Below are 17,540 nucleotides of genomic sequence, written 5' to 3' on the forward strand. Positions count from 1 at the left end.
AATAGGTACCATTAGGTTTTTCTTTTATTTTTTTCTTTAATATTTTTTATGTCCAGTTAACAGGTCCTTACGTTTAAAGTGTAGCTCTACTATGATGAATAAGTATGTAAAAATGACATCTGTTTAGACACCTGCTCCCTGTTTGGTCTCTTTTGACAATTTTAGCAAAAAGTAAGCTTTACTATATTTTATTCCTAGCAATTCATAGCTAACGCAGTTAAGAGAGTGAGCTGTATTCTGTACCTGCCTGTGCATTAGCAAAATTGTTAACCAACTTTCAGTTGGTTAAACTTGTGCTAAGCCACTGAAGATGAGGTAATACAGATGTCATACAGCATAATGTGACTTCAGAAACTTTATTACTGTTGGTAGAGTGTGCAAAAGAAAGACCCAGTCTGGTGCACGAATCCCAGGTTGAATTTGTAGGGCTGACAGGAAGAAAAATATGTATTTTACTTACAACTGCACACTTGTTCTGCAAATTATTTGAAACTGAGACTCTCAATTTAAGTGTATAAAGTGGTGGTTGTATTAAACTTCCTCAACATATGGCCTGTTCGAGTGATCTGTTTAAATACCTTTACTGTGTTACTATAGATCACATTTTTACTAGTAGGAAAAAAATAGAAAAATGTCTTTTTTAAATCACTTGTTCATTTCAAAGCCCTTTTGAAAGGCACAGACCTTTATTTAACAGCCAGCTGTTGACACTTTAAGTATGGCTCAGATAAGGATGCTGGCTTAAAATCTTGTCAGTGGTACTTTTTTTTTTCTTCCCCCCCCCCCTTCTGGATTTCTTTCATACTTTTAGAAACTGCAGAGGTGGAGGCCAGATTCTTGAGCCTCTGGTTCCTCTGATGGAAACATTTAACTGAATAATGAAGATGTTTCCAATCCATGAGATGGGGAATTTTCATCTCTTCAGTAAGGGCAATTAGCATATGAAGTAGAATAAAGCTTTAATACAAAGCAAGTTTTTTAAATTTCATTTGGTATTAACCTTTTGATGCACAAGTTGAGTTTTCTAAATATATTAGATGTGAGCTAATGAACTGAGCTCCAGTCACTTATATTTCTGTTTTGGGAAAAGGCAGGAGAATTCATCTGTCCCAATGACTAGTCTAAATGTGGCTTTTAGTTTTGCTTTTAATCTTTACATGGACCCCAGGTTCCTCACCACTTCCCACTTTATTTCCATTCATATGTTTGGGCATTATAGTACATGATCTTTATATTTGAGACATAGGAGCATTCAGTGCTGCTTCTATAAACAAGACGGTGGGGTGCAAGAAAGCATTAGTGAGGCAGGCAGTGGGCACTATGTTAGTCCCACCACCCTATTTGCTTGGCTCAGAACACATGCTTTTTTTTCTGATCAATTTTATTTAACTTACCAATGGACCTATTTTATCTTTTACTTTTTTAACCATTAGACTAACTACAGGATTGGTCATGCACTGTATGGTAGGCTTTTTAATAAACATTAAATACTGATTTGATTCTTTTTAATAATAGTTTTACTGACACTTTAGCAGTTTCACTGACACTTTAGTAAAACTATTTGTCTGACACAGCTGTCAACTTCCTGCAACTGAAATAATTTCTTATTTTTTAAGATAAGCCTTCTAAAGTAGAAAGCAGACCTCATGCATCATTTGAACCAAATAAAGTACAGTGAACTGAAGACCCCTCCCATCACTTGCTGTGCTATGGAGTCTTTAAATTCCAAGCAGAGGTCTCAGCTGTCCCAGTTTAGGTTACACTGTATTAGGATTGGCTGTAGCAGTATACCCCCTCCTCCCTCTTCTAGCTTTCACTGGGGGAAAGCATGAGGCAGAGATTAAATGTAGAAACTGTCACCAGGCTTCTCCAGTGCAGCTGGCACCATGGATGTGCTTCAGAGCAGCTCCTGCTAGCTCTGTAAGCCGTCCACTCTGCCTCCTCCCACGATGTTTCCTCTGATAAGATTTTGAGTACAACAATCCAAGAAGAATTCCCTGACCCCCACCAGTTTATACTGCTCTATTCCCAAGTTTTTTACCTCTTGATTGTTGGAACAAAATCTCTAAAAATTGACCACAAAAAGCCCCAGAAGTTGGGGAAAATTGCTATAGAAAAAAAGAAAAGCCAGAAAATTCAAAGAGTTTTAGTGTATTGAGCAAAATTATAGTGCCTAGTGCACAAGCAATTGGTTAAGAAAATTGGCATATTCAGAGGAAACAGAGTAAGATCTGAGTTGTCTACCATGCCTGAGGGAAGGATTGAATGTCCATCCTCTCTCTCTTTCCCCAGGGACAGCAACCACAAGTGCCAGGTGTGCAGGGTGACAGTGGTTGGCTTGTCAGCATATGCCAAGCACATCTCCAGCCAGCTGCACAAAGACAATATCGATGTTCACGACAGAGAGGAAGACGAAGGGAAAGAAGAGGCTGATGAAGAGTACTTTGACAAGGAACTAATTCAATTAATCAAACAAAGGAAGGAACAGAACCGGTTAGTATTCTTCTTCTTCTCTTAAGTTACACGGTAGAATTCCTTTAAAGCTGTTGTGGGTATGGAGAAATGCTGCCAAGATAGAAGTATGTTTGAAGTGCAGTCTGCATGCAACCAGTATGCTGATCATAAGAGCAGTTTACAGTAACTACCTGTAGGATGCAGCTTGTGTGTCTAAACACAAACATTTCATTTATTATTTTCAGTTCTGATAGTTATGAGGTTTACTGCAGTGCTTGGAAAATGAGGCTCAGCCTAGTCCACAGCAGAGGTGAAACAGTTTCACTTGTAGTGTCACAGGGCCTTGAAGTGGAATTCCTTGTGTGCTTATTAAGGATTCAAGATTATTCAACATCTCTGTGCAAATATTTTATATTCTCATAAGTATACAGTTGAATAAAATGTTGCAATAATTCTAGCAGCAGTACTAGTATCACTTCTTTGCCCTACAAAATTAGCCTCTCACAAACTGTTGTTGGGTATAACTTGATGCTTGTATTTTACAGTTCTGATTTATGATCTCTGAAACGAATTAGAATCTCTTATTTTGGGTAACAATGTAAATGTCATCCTGAAATGCACTGAAGTCTTAAATGAAAAGCTTTTTCTTTTTATTTAGCACATAGTATACATAGTGCTACATAGTATATAAGATTTGCTACATTGTATATAAGATTTCTGTTTCAGCATTTATGCTGCATCTGACACTTTTGTGAGTGTGCATTGCTAGTGCCATGTAATTGTATAATATACAGTTTAAAGAGTAAGAACATATTACTGTAACACTGTAAGGGGGGCATCGGTTTTTTCTTTTTTAATATGTTATGTCTGGGTACCCCTACCACAGTGTAAAATAATTTTGAGCTCTCTTTTGACCTGACCAAGAGCGCACAAACATTAGGTCATTGCCTGCCGAGTCTAGACCCTTTGGATATCAGCCAGGACTATGAAGGTTTTTAGGCTTTTCCCCTGTCCCTTCATTCTAATCAATAATTGTGCTGCATGGTACCCACTTTTGTGCTATGATGCTCAACATTGCTTTAGAGCTATTACATTCCTTGGCTACTGTCAAGGTTCCTCCCCCACTCTGAACGCTAGGGTACAGATGTGGGGACCTGCATGAAAACCTCCTAAGCTTATCTTTACCACCTTAGGTCAAAACTTCCCCAAGGTACAAGATATTCCACCCTTTGTCCTTGGATTGGTCGCTACCACCACCAAACAAATACTGGTTACTGGGGAAGAGCTGTTTGGAAACGTCTTTCCCCCCCAAATACTTCCCAAAACCTTGCACTCCACTTCCTGGACAAGGTTTGGTAAAAAGCCTCACCAATTTGCCTAGGTGACTACAGACCCAGACCCTTGGATCTTAAGAACAATGAACAATCCTCCCAACACTTGCACCCCCCCTTTCCTGGGAAATGTTGGATAAAGAGCCTCACCAATTTGCATAGGTGACCACAGACCCAAACCCTTGGATCTGAGAACAATGAAAAAGCATTCAGTTTTCTGACAAGAAGACTTTTAATAGAAATAGGAGTAAATAGAAGTAAAGAAATCCCCTCTGTAAAATCAGGATGGTAGATACCTTACAAGGTAATTAGATTCAAAACATAGAGAATCCCTCTAGGCAATACCTTAAGTTACAAAAAAGATTCACAGACAGAAATAGTTATTCTATTCAGCACAGTTCTTTTCTCAGCCATTTAAAGAAATCATAATCTAACGCATACCTAGCTAGATTACTTACTAAAAGTTCTAAGACTCCATTCCTGGTCTATCCCCGGCAAAAACAGCATATAGACAGACACAGACCCTTCGTTTCTCTCCCTCCTCCCAGCTTTTGAAAGTATCTTGTCTCCTCATTGGTCATTTTGGTCAGGTGGCAGCGAGGTTACCTTTAGCTTCTTAACCCTTTACAGGTGAGAGGAGTTTTCCTCTGGCCAGGAGGGATTTTAAAGGGGTTTACCCTTCCCTTTATATTTATGACAGCTACACTGGCCAGATGGGGTCTTCTGCATTTAGTGTTCTTTGCTCACTTTAAATCTTTTAAAATCTCCCTGTTTGAAGTGTCTTGGAGGTGAGGGGAGCGTTGGGTAGGTGGGAGTGTTCAGTTAATGATGTCCGCAACAAAATTATTTCCCTCCAAACAGAATGTAGTTATCAGCTATTTGACTCAAAGATGCTATTATTTAGACACCATTTCTGTCCTGGCTTCTTATATTAGAGCTCACTTTCACTTATGCAGTAATCCATATGACAACTTCACATCCATTTCACAGGAGGCAGAAGTCACTTTAATGCATGCTGAAAGCTTAAAAAAGGGAGATGGAATGTGAAGTTCTCAATTTATCCACAACCAAGGGTTGTGGAGGCAAATGTTGTGGTATGAAACTTCCCCGTCTTGCCCTTCCTGTGACCTACAAGGATCCATTCTCTCTTAGGCCAGTTAACAAAGATCTTTAACTTAAATTCCATTTTTGCAGGATAAATAGTCCTAGTGTTCAGATTGCTGACCTTGAGAACTGCACCACCAGCATTAAGGCAGCATTTATCTTTGAATGCATGTGTTATAGATCCACTTTGGGTTTGGCAGGATATCAAGAACAAATATAATCTTCGTTTATATCTGCCTGCTAGCAGACTACCAAAGGGCAATAGCTGTGTGCTCAAGGGAAGATCTTTCTAGGCCTCTTATTGCACATTTCAAGGACGGGCTGAGGCCTCGTTTCAAAACTAGACAAAATGTTTTTCTCATGTCTGAAACCAAGCTTGCTTAGGTCTTTAATACCTAGCTGTCGTACAGGAACTCTAGAAATCAAGAGTCTCATTGCTGTTTTCTCCAGCAGTTCGAATAACTGTTTTCCTCAGCCCAACTTTCCTTCTAATCTTTACCAGTTCATCCTAACAGTAATACCTTGCACTTACAGGATATATAATCTTCAAGATCTTTTTAATGATTGCCAGGTAGGGAGAATTTACCAATGAATGAATGAATTTACCAATATTTTGCTCAAATCAGTTGCTTAGTCACACTTTGAGAGACATGGGTTGGGGAAAGAGCTTGTACAATAGGGAATATCTTGCCTTCTGCTCTTAACTTTTTGTTATAGTCCAATCACTGGCAAATTGAAAGAAGTATTGTCTCATTCTCACTTTGCAGTCTTCCCTTAATTAAAGTGAAAGTCGTTGCTTAGATGTCTCTTCTGGAATGGAGTAAAAACATCCCGCTTGCCAGGAACAAGTAACTCCTCTTCTTCTTCTCCTCCTCCTCCTCCCCCCCTCCCCCAAGCAATTTGAAGCAATTTTGGGATGTAATGTTAAGTGTGGGGAGAGGATCTTGCACTTAACCTGACAAATGTTCATGACAGTTTTACAAAGATAAATTTAAAAATATCAGCTTTCCTTTCATGGGAGTGGAAAAGCAAATATGTATTTTACCAACCTGGAAGCTGAGTTTTGAATAAGAGAAGGTTATGCAGCCTTTCACAGCATATTTGTTCTACAAGCTTGGAGAGAGCCAGTAGGGAGAGAAATGGAACCTAGCAACTAAATTAATCATTTCCATTTGATGTATTTAGAGTAGCTTTTTCATTGCAAATAAAATAATATGCAAGGGTGCTATTTGATGCCAGTTTAAGAGAATTAGGAATCAGATTGGTGCAGCTCATGGATGTTAAATAAGCTAGTACTTTAAGCTTTAACTAGAAAATTAAGTCTGTAGCTCTTAAGGTTACAAAGAAACACTGCTCGTGTTTTGAAAGCTAAGTGATAAAAACATCATGAAACAATAATACTGACACGTCAGTTGGTCCCATTTATTTCAGAGGTGTTTGGACCACGAAGTCTGATGATGATGATGATGATGATGATTTAAATCTCCATCTTATAAAATAGGTCACTGCTGATCAGAGTACATAAGAGAGAGGTATAATCGTGTTTATTATCTGGGCAATCTGAGTGCTGTCTTGTTTTTGGTACCACCGAAGGGTGAAGGTTTGGAGAGGGCCACCTCCTTTTTCCCCAATCCGATCCCAAAAGATGATGAATCCAATTAATTACAGATTAAATAGCACGGTATAGGTTGAGAATGCCATGTGATGGGACTTGAAAGGAAGAAGTTTTCTATCTTACGTCATCTTTTCTGCAAGCAACTTGGTTAAGTATTGGTAGCTATTTTTGTAACCTACCAAAGTAGTCTTACAGCTTTTTCTGCCTATTAATAAATTGTGACTCTTGAAATGCCAGGGAAAGTGTCCCATTTGACCTCCCATCAATGCCTTTGCACCTTTCTTTCTTCCTGTTAACTCATCACTTCCTGCATTTCCTCCTGAACCCATATTTACACCACAATACATCAAATTTGTGTGCATTTACAAATGGGGAAAAATACACCCCCGCAGTCCCGTCCCGTCTGCCCCCCCCCCCAATGAAACTAACCTGAAACTTGCTAACCATTGCATGCCTTGTATTTGTATTACAGTAGCTCCTAGAGGCCCAAACCAAAATCAGAGGCCATGCTGCATCTTTTTTTTCCCTTCTTCCTCTGTCCCTTCCCTGAAGTGCTTAAAATCTTACTTGTTTATACTGTGCTTAGCACAATGTGACCTCAATCTTGGTTGAAGCATGTAGGTGATGATGTAATACAAATAAGTAAATGATCCAAATGACAACATGACTGACTGTTTGGAGGGGCCTTATGTGAATGAAACTTTCTTTTTTTTTTATAACTTGATGACACTTACAATACTGATTTATTTTGCCATTTTTTCACATGTGGTCTTAATGTAAAATTGTTTGTTTAAAGATTTTTTTTTTGGCTTGTTTGTTTTGTTTTTTAACTGTACCCAGTAGATGTGCAAGGGCTTTTTGGAGAAGTATTGTCAGTGTTTTCACTCTATGCAGGCTTCGTGGAAAAAACAAAAGAAGTTGGCTGTCTTAAGCAGACATCATTGCTAGAATGGATTAGACAAGCAGTAAGAATTATATATTTTGTGCCCCAGAGGCAAAGTGCGTAGCCACTTCCAGATATTAGTAGTTTGGGAAACCAGTGTCCTGCCAAACGACCTGAAGTTGCTAGTCTATGTGGCGGTATTGTTACCTACCAGCCTGCTTTACATCTAAGGCTTAACGTGTGTAGATTTATTCTGGCAGATTTTTAGATCATTTTGAATAGTTTGAGGCTTGTTACCTCTTTTACAAAGCTGGGATAGTTTGGGATATACTCTTCAGTCACTGAACAGACATATTTCCTTATGTCTTCTAGGCAAGTTGAAGCTTGCTGTCGAAACCAAGAAAAAGAACCCAATAATAGGAGACCACAGAGAAGGCGAGAAGAAAGAGCTGCTTATAAAGACAGAGAAACTTATGATTCATCCTTGTGGCACCATCAAGGCCCATCTCAGAAGGACTGGAAATGGGAAAACAATGGCTTTATGAATCCTAGGCAAGGCAAATTCGCACATTTTGTAAAGAACCCTAATGCAGACAGGCACCTCAGTGGTCCCAGGGGATGCTCGGGATGGCATCAGAATGGTTCTGCAGGCCTTTCAGGTCAACATGATAACCATGGGAATTCCGGAGGTGTTTGGCATCCGAAAGGAGGAGGAGAAGTGTCAAACTGGTATCAAGATGTCAAAGGAAGAAATTCCAACTGGCGTTCTGAAGGAACAGGTGACTTTTCTATTTGGCATTCTAAAAACTCTGTGAGAAACTGGAAATCCAATCCTCAGGGTGCAAATGGCTGGAATTTTGGTGGCACAGGGGACACATATCCACTGGGAAAAAATAGGACTGCAAATCCTAGTTCCCACACAGAAGATGGGAGTGTTGCATGGAAAAAAAAACCCATTAAATATAACCAGGAAAGGTATACACGGCAGTGGCAGGCGAATGACCAATTGGATTTTACTAGTGATAAACTCCCTTCAGTGGGGGCACTGGATTTCGGTATTTCTGAACAACCAGAGAGTAAAATGTCCAAGATGAATGGAAAGAGTGGCAGCACTTCCAAAGACAAAATTCATCGATGGACTCCTTACCCGTCTCAGAAAGCCACAGACCAGCATGCATGGTCTGAAGAGAATGTTCCTAAAACTTCAGAGAGAAAAAATTCTGTATCTCTACCTTTTCTCGAGACATCCATGAAAGGAATGGATCTTGAAATAGATACTACAAGCCTCCCAAAACTCATAACATGGGAAGAGACCCTTTTAAACCACCCCTGTAACAAGGCCACTGCTGACCACCTTGAATTTTGCAAGGTGAATGCAGACTGCCCCAGTGGAGGAAGACCTGACCAAGAGGAGGGCAGAAGTAACAGGATGCCATCACTGAAATCCCCACTCCTGGTTATTCCAGACATGAAGTTATCTTCCCAAAAGCAAGACCCAAAGAATCTCTTGAAAAATGTCAAGCTTCTATTATCTTCCTGCCCTGGAGAACTCCAGAACCATTCGAATGCACTAAACTTAGAAACTAATCGTTCCTCTTCTTATGTATCCAGGTTGCGCAGTGCTTGTAGCTTAAGAGACAGCAGAGATGTGCTTGACAGAAATCAGAGACAGCCTATTGATAGCCTAAGTGAAGAACTGAGAAAAGCCAAAGAAGAGTTGCAATCCAATTTTTCTCTGCAAAATCCTTACTTAAGTTCATACAGAGATGCAGAGAGTAATCTAAGTGGTGGTCGGAATATAGAGGAACACAGGAAAGGTTCTTCAAAGACTAATGAGCCTAGAGTTGATACATTGGAGGATGTAAGTGAAGAGTGTGAAAAGGCTGAAGCAAGGGTTGAAAAGCTAAGTCCTTTCATCAATACTTGTTCACCATGTGACCCTCAGGAGTGTGAACATGCTAGCACCAGAAAGGAAGGTGACACAGAAGCATCAGGCAAACCTCCCAATTCAAGTATTATAACTGATGAGCAAAAAGATTCTGAATCTCAAATGGAGTCAGTGAGCCCATCAGGCCTTCAACACAGTTTAAGTGATGAGCTGAAAACCTCTCAGGAAGGGAAAGGTGAAGATCCAATCAAATCAAATCATCATTTTGATATGGAAGGCTTTGAAAACAGTTTAGATCATGAGCTGCAAAAAGGAGGTGGTGGCCAACCTTCAGGCCCTCTTCTTCCTGAATTAAGTAAACTTGGCCTCCCTGCTTCCCTTCAAAGAGATCTGACACGACACATCAGTTTGAAGAGTAAAGTTGGGGCACATCTTCCTGAGCCCAACCTCAACAATGCACGGCGTATTCGAAATGTTAGTGGTCATCGAAAGAATGAGACCGAGAAGGAGTCTGGACTTAAACCAACCCTGAGGCAGATTCTTAGTGCATCCCGAAGAAACATAAACTGGGAACAAGTTATCCAGCAAGTAACAAAGAAGAAACAGGAACTTGGCAAGGGTTTACCAAGGTTTGTAACCTTTTAACTTTCAAACCTGGATCTTAGTATATTTGAGTCACAAGACTCTAAAGACTGACTTCTGAAGAACTGCAGAGATGAATTCTACCATACCATATTTGTCTGTCTATAAAGACACACACACACACACACACACACACACACACACACACACACGAAGTTGATTCTGATCATAGTTTGTGACTAACAATTCAATGCATATGACACTGGGAGCATTAGGTTGTATTTTAAAGTTCTGTTAACTACAAAAATGTATAGGTATAATATGAACAATACTTTAAATATATTGCAAGACCATTACTTGATTTTTTTGCATGAGATCAAATACTGAGAAGTACTTAAATTGTCACAGGCAAGTTGAATGCATCCCTTGCTGTAGTAATTTAATTTTTTTTTAATTATTAGCAATTTGTACATTTTTAAAAAAATATCCAGATAGTTATTCTCAATATCTTATACATTGAAACTGTCTTTAAGCTTAATGTGGAGACAAGTATTTTCAGTCTGTCTTGTAAACACAACATCTTATTGTCTCATCAGTCGTAGAAGCAGGTAATTCTGTAATGACTGTCTGAAAACTATAGTAGGTTTTCTTCTGTGTTTTAAAATTCTGTTTCAGATCTACCCTGTGTAAGAGGGTAGTGTGCTTCATTACAACTCTGACAAGAACTTCTGTACAGGTTTCTGACTTCAAACTAAGAGGGCCAAATTGACCTTCACTTTAACCTAGAGCTGATGAAAATCCTGCGTTTGTGTTTAAAAATAATAGCATGGCTAAGCACTATCTCAATAGTGAAGTTATGCAGCTGAGGGTCCTTCCTTTTTAGGTTACACAAAAGGCAGCACAACACTAGTGTTATCTTTTAGTCCATTCGTGTATACCTAGCTATATATTTAAGACTTCCGCCCCCCCCCCCCCCAGATTTCTTTCAGTGCCTGTCTTCTGCTGTTATACATTTACAGTGTTTTTTGTTTGTTTTTAGGTTTGGCATAGAGATGGTACCCCTTGTTCAGAACGAACAGGAAGGTCTTGATTTGGGTGAAGAACCTGAGCTGTCTGGCCTAGAAGGATTCCAGTGGGAAGGGATTTCCATGGCAGCATCTGGATCAGCTAGGAAACGCAGCCTCTCTGAAAGCAGTGTTGTTGTGGACAGGACTGCTTCTGTTTATGGCTTCTTCAGTGACCAAGCCATAACAAAGGAAAGTGAGCAAAAGCAAATCATTCCAGTCTGCCATTCACATTTTATAGCACCTGTATATAAAACAAATGCTGATAATGTGGCTGACTTCAAACAAGAGACATCCTCTCTCCCCTCATCACCATTCATGTCTGAAAGAACTGAAACTACCATCAATGGAAGGAGACACAGCCTACATACTCCCTCTGATGTTACAAGCTTCACAGTATTTACCACAAAACAAGATCAGGAGAGCCCAGAATGTAGAATATCACTTCTTGAAAACAAAAATGCATTAGAGCTCATAGGGGAAGGAAACATTTTGGCTTCAAATGGAGCTTCAGTGCTTGCAGGATCAAACTCTGTAGATGCTGCTACAGACAGCAGCTGTACATCTGGTACTGAGCAGAATGACAACCAGGGAATTGGAAAGAAAAGAAGAGCAACTGGAGTAAGTGTAGTTCTGCATATCTTCAGGATATTAGCAATAGAAAAGTTTCTCTTGTTGGTTGTCATTAAGTTTGTGATTTAATCATTGGTATTTTTAATAAGTCATGGTCAGGTCACAGGCAAGAAACAAAAAATTATGGCTCATGATCTGTCAATGACTTATACCATAACTACCCCTGATTGAATCTTAAGAGCAGGTGCTGCTGCCGGGGTGGGAGGGAGCCTTGGGGGGCCCATAGCCACTCTGGCCACTGCTGGGGCGGGAGGGAGCACCGGGGGGCCCGTGGTTCCTCTGGCCACCCTGGGACCGCTGCCAAGATTGGGGTCAGGGCGTGTGGGCTTACCCCACTCCACCTGCCTGGCATTCCAGCTGGGGAGCAGGCAAGACCACTACCCAACAGGAGCACCAGCAGGGCAGAATGGGGTAAGCCCCCATGCCCCAACCCCGCTCTCCGGCAGGAGCACTGGGCGGAGCAGGGCAAACCCCCCCCCCCCCCCCGATTTACATTAATTCTTATGGGGAAATTGGATTTGCTTAACATCATTTCAGTTAAAGTAGCATTTTTCAGGAACATAACTATAATGTTAGGTGAGGAGTTACTGTATATTTATAGGCAAACTCTAATATTGGCCAGGACAAACACACTGATTCTTGGCATATCTTGTTTCCCTCTGTACAGTATCTGTACTGAAAGGATTGTGTTCACAGGACCTTTGTGGTGGTTTGACCCAGGATAGATATCCAGTACTACATAATTGCAAATATTTTTTGTCGTCTTAGATTCAGAGTGTGTTTTAACTGACTTAAAAAAAATAAATAAATTAGACAAGGTGGAATGGAAGATGCCTTCATGATACTTCTAGCTCTTTTTAAGATTTCCTGTGGTTTAAAGACTAGAAAACTGCCACTGCCCAGAAAACTGCCACTGCCCAGAATGTCTAGACTTGGCCTCCTGCCTCTGGAAATGAGTGTCTTCAATAGAATGCTTATCATGTTTCAGGACCTACTAGGAATATTAAGCAACCATGGAACAATCGGTTTTCTGGTAATGCCTGGTTTTATGGTTGAACATTTAAAAAGAGAAAACCCTAACTACAAAAGTGCATATCTTTAAAATTATACCACGGAGGAAAAAAAATAGCTGAAAAACTTTTTTTTTTTTAACACCATGTGCTTCAGTAATCTTGTCTGTCTTGGACCTAATGACTCTCTTTCTGTGTATGTCCCTCTTTCATTTTGAAACTTTATTTAGCATGGTATTTATCCCTTTCTAGATTATAACTAGTCTTATTTCCTCATTCATGATCTTATCACAGCAAACGACATTAGACGGACATGAAGGAGCACATCTTGGCCAAGTCTACTTGTTCGACTTGGCAACTGAGTACCTAGAGCGCTGTCTGCTGTAGTATTTCATTGTCTCCGGGGGAAGCAGGAAACTTATTTTTATTCTTGAGAGAAGAGGCAACAAAGTATGAGTGAATGGTGTTATAACAAAATTCATCTGCATATGTTCTCTCCTCTGGCTAGACTTGCCTGGGAAAGACACAGTAGATATTTAAATTCTTATTGTAGCCCTAGACTTTTGTAGAATGTAGACTTAAGTTTTAATTATATTGTTCTAACTTTAATGAATGAACTTTTCTATTTATAACTTTTAGGAGGGATCGTCTCCTGAAATCCCAAGTCTAGAAACAAAGAATAAAAGAAGGAAAATTAAAGGCAAAAAAGGTGAGTGATACCAGGTGTGTGTGGGAGGACACAGCATGAAGAGGTTATGAGTATATGCCAAAGCTGCCTTGATAACATTTGGTTGTTAACAAAAGTTGGTTTGAGGCTTCTCTCCTCTTCACGGTGATTTTTGGTTTGCGCTTCCCCCTCCTCCGCCTCCCCCAGTTCCATGGCTGAACACTGAAAAGCCTGTGACACTCTACTTATCCTGAACACTGCAGTTCTGTGCCTGTGGCTGACTTGGGACATTGTGCTCACTAAAGGCATACAAAAGAGTGCCTGTGAAGAGGTCAGCCAAGCTGTAACTGGATATTGACAGGTAGGCAATGTCGGGAGCAGAGCAAGAAAGTGAGAGTATTCTTGTTCTACTCCACCTCATTGTGTAAGATGGCTTCCTTAGTCTCTTCTTGCTCTCACACATTCTTAAGTGTGACCTATGATCTACTTTTGAAGCTTTTCTAATATTTCTTTTGTATATAATGTGTAATGAAGTAAAAGTGTTACTGGGCTGAGTGCTAGGAAAAGATAAATTAAGAAATATTTTGTAAAACATTTTGCTGTTCCTTTGGAATCTTGTTCCAACACCTGAATGACATTTTCCATCTCACAGAGAGGAAGGATGGCTTTGTTAGGGCATATGACTTGGAGTCAAGATATAAGAGTTCTATTCCTGGTCCTGTGTGATTTTTGGGGCATATCACTTAATTTTTCTTTGCCACAATTTTCTCAACTGTAAGAAGCAGATGAGACTTTCCTCGCATGAATGTTGAGACCAAATCGATTGTAAAGAATATTGATTTCATCAAATGGATGATGATGATTGCAGCCTACCAACAAGAAATTTTGTTCTTCTCACCGACCGCATTCCTCAAAAGATAAAGTCAGTTTCCATGAGATGCAAGATATGGCTGCAGCCGAGATGGCTAAATGGGTGCGCTTTTTTTTTTTTTTTTGGTTATGTCAGGGAGATGGTAGCCAATTCTGCTTACAGGATTTTGGGATTCAGATAATCATCATCATCCCCATCCTGATATATAATCAGACTTCCCCCACTTTGTCTGTCTTGCTAAGAAGCAGATGCAGCTGATGCCTGTCTAGTGAAGCATCTGCTTTGTTCCCTGTTGCAGAGGCCTTTAGAGGACAAATGAGACTTCCTCTCAGAAAAGCTCCAGGGAAGTAGGGCCAAAAATACCTCGCCTGTGGCATTCTCCTTTAGCCTTTTGACAGTCTTTCTGTTCTTCCAATCTTGCTTCCCCTCCTGTTGGAGTACTGACTGACACTTCCAACTCATCATATGAGATTTAATGAGTTCATTGCTTGATGCTGTGATACAAAAAAGTCTACTAAGATGTCTCCACAAAAGTGACCTGTTAAAATGAATTGTAAAACATGAGCTGCACTCTAAATTGTGCTTATTTCTCTTACAGAGCGCTCTCAGGTAGACCAGTTGTTGTCTATTTCCCTGAGAGAAGAAGAGTTGAACAAGTCACTGCACTGTGTGGATGACCGCCTCTTGCAGGCTCGGGCTGCTCTGCAGGCAGCCTATGTTGAAGTTCAACGATTCCTTGTATTGAAACAGCAGGTAACTGCAGGCTTTTTGAGCTGGCTGAACTAGAACAGCTTTCAGTTGTGCTTGATAGGGCTGGTTAAATCACTTTCTCCTCCTGGTTAAATCACCTTTTCCCTCCCCCCCAGATAACAATGGAGATGAGCACATTGAGGAGTCAGAGAATTCAGATCCTGCAGGGGCTACAAGGTACTGAGATGTAACGAAATTGCAGCACTGGCATTCTGACCTCTATTCTTTAAGCTTAAGCTTCTGTGCTGATCTTGTATTCAGTTTAACTTCGAATTTGCTCATGAAAGTTCAGGATAGGTTGGTACAACTTAGTAAGTTGCCCATATCCAGTTCTGTTAAGTCATTCCTGTGTTGCAGAGTAAAGCTTTCTACTATTCAGACTGATCCAGGCATTTCAAGAGTGTCATGTAGTAGGCCCAGCAAACTCTTAATTGCAAGCTTTTCCTTCTTGTCTCCATTTATTTCCTCTTGAACTGTTAACTGTTTGGGGAAGTTTGGTTTTAACATATGGGCATTTGCTCCTTCTTTCTCTAGAAACCTATGAACCTCCTGAGAGGTCACAACAGCTCACCTGCAGCATCTCAGATGAAAGAAGAATTAGCAGATCCATGTCAACAGCTGATCTAGCTCTTCCTCCTTCAGGTCAATTCTTCCCCCTTCTGGAGACTTCCTCATGTCTCTCTTCCCATACATCCCCTTCTGGTACTCCCTTGGGAGCCTCTCTCCGAGTGAGCTCCCCACCTGTGTTCCAGACCCCTGGTACTATCACAGCCAGCACTGTTCCTGATTCATCCATGCAAATTAAACAAGAACCTATGTCTCCAGAGCATGGAGGAGAAAGTGTGAATACTGTGCTCCATGGCTCTGTGTGCGCTCCACAAGCAGAACTGCAGCAGAAGGATGGTATGTTTGTTTATCTTCTTTTTAAAAGACTAGTTTTATGAGAATGAGGAAAACCACTTAGTTGAAAGAGTAAAAGTTATTTAGGCTTCAAACCTGTAAGCTACTCTGCATGGGTGAACCCCCACTGACTTCAGCCATGGTAATTATCTTGCAGAATTGGGGCCTTTATTTGTAACAGACTTAAGTTACGTTGTTTTTTTTTAATTTGTTTTATTGATTTGGTTTAAATGTATATTACAGCTTTAAAACTAAAGTCTTATACTTCTGCTTCAAAACAAAAAAAAATAAAAGGCCAGAACTTGCATGCAATCATCTCTTTAAAATGGTGTGTGTGTATATATAATATAGTAGTATGGTGGCTAGTGAGATTGTATTTGCTTCTAGTCCATATTGTAACTGGAAGCAATACAGCACTGGCAGCCACCTACACAGTGCAAAAACTGCTAAAGCAAGAGATTTAAACACACTTTTGGCCAAACTAAATTAAGGATCTTCTTAACAGGGGGTTTAAAAAAAAAAAATTCCTCCATTACTCTTGAGTTGTAAGTGGGATTTAATAACTAGATTCAGAGGTTGCATAGTTAATATTACTCTCTTTTCATTGCTTGAAATCTGAATTATTGTGAGTGGTATTAAATTCTTTTCATTATTCTCTGTATGGCCTTGATCCTGCCAACATATATGCTTAATTTTACTTGCATGAGTGGTCTTATTGAAATGAATGGGACTGCTAACATGAGTAAAGTTAAGCATGTGTTTAAGTGCTAGCAGGATAAAGGTCATGTTTGTAAAATTGAGATCTTGAGTTGTATCTAGAATTACTGTGATAAATTGTTTATAACATTTTTAAAACAGAAGAGCGACACAAAAGTTCCTGAGCTCCAGCTTACTTTTAAAGGGATTTGAGCCCAAGGAACCTAAATCCCACTCATTTTTCCCCCAATGAAATGCAGGCACTTTTCTGCAAATCTTGCCCTCGGTATCTACCTTGGCTAGACCGGGGTGAAACACACACCTAACCAGTGTTTGACTTTTCTTCTCCCAGCTTAGGGAAATCTCAGGGAAAGAAAGGTAGGAAAAAACCACAAGTTTTTTTGTTAAATTAAACATACTATATGTTGTACTTCATAAGCATATTTATTTCTCAAACATAAACCATACATTGTCCAAAGTAAAGCTTACAGTTTTGTATATAAAACAGAAGAGTCCATGGTCTAATTTTTTTTGCAGTTTCAGATTATTTTTTCCTAGTGTGGATTCTTGTAGCTATTACATTTATGTTCAACTATGTTGCATTAATCTGGATATATTTAAATTCATTATATTTTCCTTTACTTTTTCACTTGTAGCATTTAGTAGAGGACCTGTATGTCTAAAGATGTATAGAAAAAATATATCCAAGGCAAAGTATTGCAATTGTTAGTTTAAATTGCTTACATTGTTTTACGCTGAAGGTGGTGTTCAGTCTAAAACAAGGGTGCCAACTGCCTTATCAAGTTAAGTATTTGCCTTTCCATTTTTAATGGCTTAAGCAGTTCGTGATTTTGGCATTTTGCGGGGCATCAAAGATGAACAGAGGACTGCTCCTGCATGAAGCTGATGTTGAGGAGCTGCTGGAGGGTATGGGACAGAGACTTAAGTGATTGCTGCAGCTGCAATGTCATGATGTCTCTCTTGCAGAATTGTCAAACTCCGTGCTTCTATTATGAGTTCAATGGCTTGTTTAGTGGCACAGTTCAAGTTAAAGAATTGGATTAAACTAATTTTTCTACCTTTTTGAGATGA

At 39.8% G+C, this 17,540-nt stretch overlaps 1 protein-coding gene across 4 annotated transcripts in view; it reads left to right on the forward strand.

Annotated features, from left to right (window-relative positions):
- Positions 1–17,540, forward strand: part of ZNF106 (zinc finger protein 106) — a 78,616-nt gene that overhangs the window by 19,294 nt on the left and 41,782 nt on the right. For all 4 annotated transcript variants that reach the window (XM_077818825.1, XM_077818822.1, XM_077818823.1 and 1 more), the window contains 7 exons: positions 2,293–2,493; positions 7,760–9,904; positions 10,897–11,542; positions 13,204–13,273; positions 14,701–14,855; positions 14,969–15,029; positions 15,387–15,755. In XM_077818825.1, coding sequence (XP_077674951.1) covers positions 2,293–2,493; positions 7,760–9,904; positions 10,897–11,542; positions 13,204–13,273; positions 14,701–14,855; positions 14,969–15,029; positions 15,387–15,755 — 3,647 coding nt within the window. The remainder of the gene's footprint in view (positions 1–2,292; positions 2,494–7,759; positions 9,905–10,896; positions 11,543–13,203; positions 13,274–14,700; positions 14,856–14,968; positions 15,030–15,386; positions 15,756–17,540) is intronic.

The sequence above is a fragment of the Eretmochelys imbricata genome, chromosome 6, assembly GCF_965152235.1.
Source record: "Eretmochelys imbricata isolate rEreImb1 chromosome 6, rEreImb1.hap1, whole genome shotgun sequence".
Taxonomy (NCBI): Eukaryota; Metazoa; Chordata; order Testudines; family Cheloniidae; genus Eretmochelys; species Eretmochelys imbricata.